Genomic DNA, 3,403 nt, shown 5'->3' on the forward strand with positions numbered 1-3,403 from the left:
CTTAGGGTTGCCACAAACCTTCGATTTGTAAGAAAACACAATATCTGTGAAATGCAATAAAGTGAAGCACAATAAAACCAAGTATGCCTGTATTACATATTTAATCCAAATATCTTACATTTATTCTGTTAGATAAAAATGGAAACGTGACCAGAGAGTTTATTGCCTAACAAATTCAAATATCAAAATGGCCAGAAGTATTAATATATTTTTTAAAAATTTAGTCTATGCAGCCAGGAGCCTGTGTTTAAATTCAGCTCCATCACTTCCCAAATTCATGACATGGATCCAGTTGCTTTAACCTCTTTATGCCTCAGTTGTATATTTTAAAATGAAGATGAAAATAGCACTTATGCCATATGGTGGTTTGAGGATGAAATGAGTTAATATGTGTAAATCACTTAGAAAAGTGTAACAGTTATTACACTGTTAATAATGAAATAAATTGCAGTGGTCATGATTCTTATGATGAAAATGTCATGTCATTCATGTCAAAAAGTACTTTCTACTTATGTTTTTTTTTTTCAACCAACCCCTACATATGGTCTAAAATCACACTAACAAAATATATAGTAACAGAAAATAGCATCAGTGTACTTATTATCCATAGGCTGTCATATAGGGAATTTCACTCTAGCATTGGCTATTTCTGTATGGGGTAAACTCATCCCTGGGTTGCCTGGCTTGCTAGCCCTGACTGTTCTTGGATGAAGTTTCCCAGCCTCCAAGGTTGAAATCTATAACAAAGCACACCCAGTAACTGTGTCTACCTCTTTAAAGCTTCATCTTTCTCTTCGCTTGGGGACTCAAGGGTTTTGGTGTAGTTTAGAAAGTCTTTACTTATTAACAGATGACTTCTATTAATTTGTGGAGAAAATTAGATATTATGACAGCTAATGCCCAAACCTTATAAGCTATACCTCCAGAAACCTGATAGAAAATCTCACTTCTTTGCCTGTCCTTTTCAATTTTTCATCCTGTAATGCTGTTTCTACTGCGATATCACAGTCAGTAAATTTTTCACTTCAGGTCTTGGCAAGAAGCCAGGTAGTTTTAAAGTCACTTGCTCAGGCAAAAGAAGAATAGTACATTTGGAATTGAAGCTTCCTGGAGGGCATTGTTGCAATTAGATAGATGAATGACCATGGGTTTTAATTAGAACACTAGGTATACACTCCATATCATTATTCTAAGAAACTGTGCTCACAGAGTGAGGTAGTGTAATACTACTGAGTCAATATCCTGCAGATCTGTAAGCACGATTTCTAGGTAGGAGCCATCTTAATTCTATTTATTTATACCTTTAGTATTTTTAATAGATGAAATCACTATTGATTAACCCTACAGGACAGTTCTATAATCAAATTAATTTTAAAGTCAGTTAGAGGAAGGGAATGAAGGAACATGATGAAGACAGATGTTAATATTTCTTTTTAATGTCCTACACCCATAGGTTCTATGTTAAGAAGAACAGCCATAAAGAAAGCAAAGTGTAGAAATGTTGGATTTGAATCTGATAGTGGAGGAGCCTTTAAAGGATTTAAAGGTTTGGTTGTACCTTCTGGAGGAGGAGGGTTTTCTGGATTTGGTAGTAGCACTGGAGGGAAGCCTCTAGAAGGACTGTCAAATGGAAACAGCACAACTATCACCTTTCCCTTCACCAGTGCAAGAGTGGCAACAGAGACCCAGGCAGCCTTTGGTTCTATTGCTGCAAACGGCCCTACCACCTTGGTTGATAAAAAGATTTCAAATCCCAAAACTAAGGGTGACAGTCAGCAGCCTTCCTGCTCTGGCCTTGCTTCTAGCAAAGCCTATGCCAGTAACACCTATCTGGACAACTAAAAATATATATAGAAAAAATTAGCCGGGCATGGTGGTGCATGCCTGTAGTCCCAGCTACTCGGGAGGCTGAGGCAGGAGGATTGCTTAAGCCCAGGAGTTTGAGGTTGCTGTGAGCTAGGCTGACGCCACGGCACTCATTCTAGCCCGGGCAACAAAGTGAGACTCTGTCTCAAAAAAAAAAAAAAAAAAACAAACAAACAAAAAAACAAGCAGTTGGCTGCCTTGAACTGCTCTGTCCGGGACTGGATAGTGAAGCACGTGAATGGAAACTCACTCTGTGACCTGACACCCATCTTTAAAGACTATGAGAAATACTTAGCAAACATTGAACAGAAACACGGAAACAGTGTCAGTAACCATTCTCAAAGTGAAACTAACAAGAGGTAGGTTCAAATGCAGTCTCCTTCCCTATTTGGCTCAACAAAATTACAGCAAGAGTCAGCATTTTTGTTCCCCAGCAACAAAACTGAAGATACATCTGAAAAGGAGACTGAGGTTGTGTCTGAAAAGAAAATGGACCCATCACTAGGAGCAACAAATGCCTCGTTTAATTTTGGCATGAAAATTGATAGCTCTGTTTTGGGCTCACTAAGCTCTGGCCCCCTGGCTGGATTTTCATTTTCCTCTGGAAACGCCAGTTTATTTGGCAAAGATACTACCCAGAGTAAACCAGTTTCTTCACCATTTTCCACTAAAACACTGGAGAGCCAAGCAGAAGGTGGCAGTAATGAATGCAAAGGAGGAGATGAAGAAGAGAATGAGGAACCACCCAAAGTAGAAGTTACTGAAGTAAAAGAAGAAGATGCTTTTTACTCCAAAAAGTGTAAACTATTTTACAAGAAAGACAATGAATTTAAAGAGAAAGGTGTGGGTATTCTGCATTTGAAACCTACAGCAAACCAGAAGACACAGCTTTTGGTATGGGCAGACACCAATTTAGGCAACATATTGCTGAATGTTCTGATTCCACCTAATATGCCATGTACTCGAATAGGGAAAAATAATGTCCTTATTGTCTGTGTTCCAAACCCACCTGTTGATGAGAAGAATGCCACTACCCCAGTTACCACGTTAATTCGAGTAAAAACTAGCGAGGATGCAGATGAGTTGACAAAATTTTACTGGAGTAAAAAGATGCCTGAACACGTGATGTCAACTGAGGAATTGTTGCCAAGTTGCTGCTCCCCCACTGCCCGCTAAACTCAGTCAGTTTTTCTTCTCTTCTTTGACATTCTAAGAACTTATAGATAACCTAAACCTTTTGTGAGGAAGAATATGGCCAATAAAACCTTTAAATATTAAAAAAAAAATTGCAACAGCTTTCTGTATACTTCCTTCACATTGCATGTTTATAAAATTGAGACAAACATGTTATTTCTCCTGTCCATTTAAAGATTTCAAAGTAAACCTTGAAACAATTACATTTATAAATATAAGGATTTATAAGTAAAATGCAATACCAAATAACATTAAAATAAAATTTATAGTAAAGCTATTCCTGTGTCTTAATTCATTCATATCAATTTTTCTTGGTAATCAACACCATACACATACTGAATAC

General features: G+C 37.5%; 1 protein-coding gene across 1 annotated transcript; it reads left to right on the plus strand.

Moving 5' to 3' along the window:
- The first annotated feature begins 1,458 nt into the window (after positions 1 to 1,458).
- On the plus strand, positions 1,459 to 3,042 carry LOC123637424 (nuclear pore complex protein Nup50-like). The gene is given in 2 exon segments (XM_045550618.1): positions 1,459 to 1,831; positions 2,048 to 3,042. Coding segments are annotated over 2 exon segments (1,368 nt in total).
- Positions 3,043 to 3,403: the final 361 nt, after the last annotated feature.

The sequence above is a fragment of the Lemur catta genome, chromosome 4 (assembly GCF_020740605.2).
Source record: "Lemur catta isolate mLemCat1 chromosome 4, mLemCat1.pri, whole genome shotgun sequence".
NCBI lineage: Eukaryota > Metazoa > Chordata > Mammalia > Primates > Lemuridae > Lemur > Lemur catta.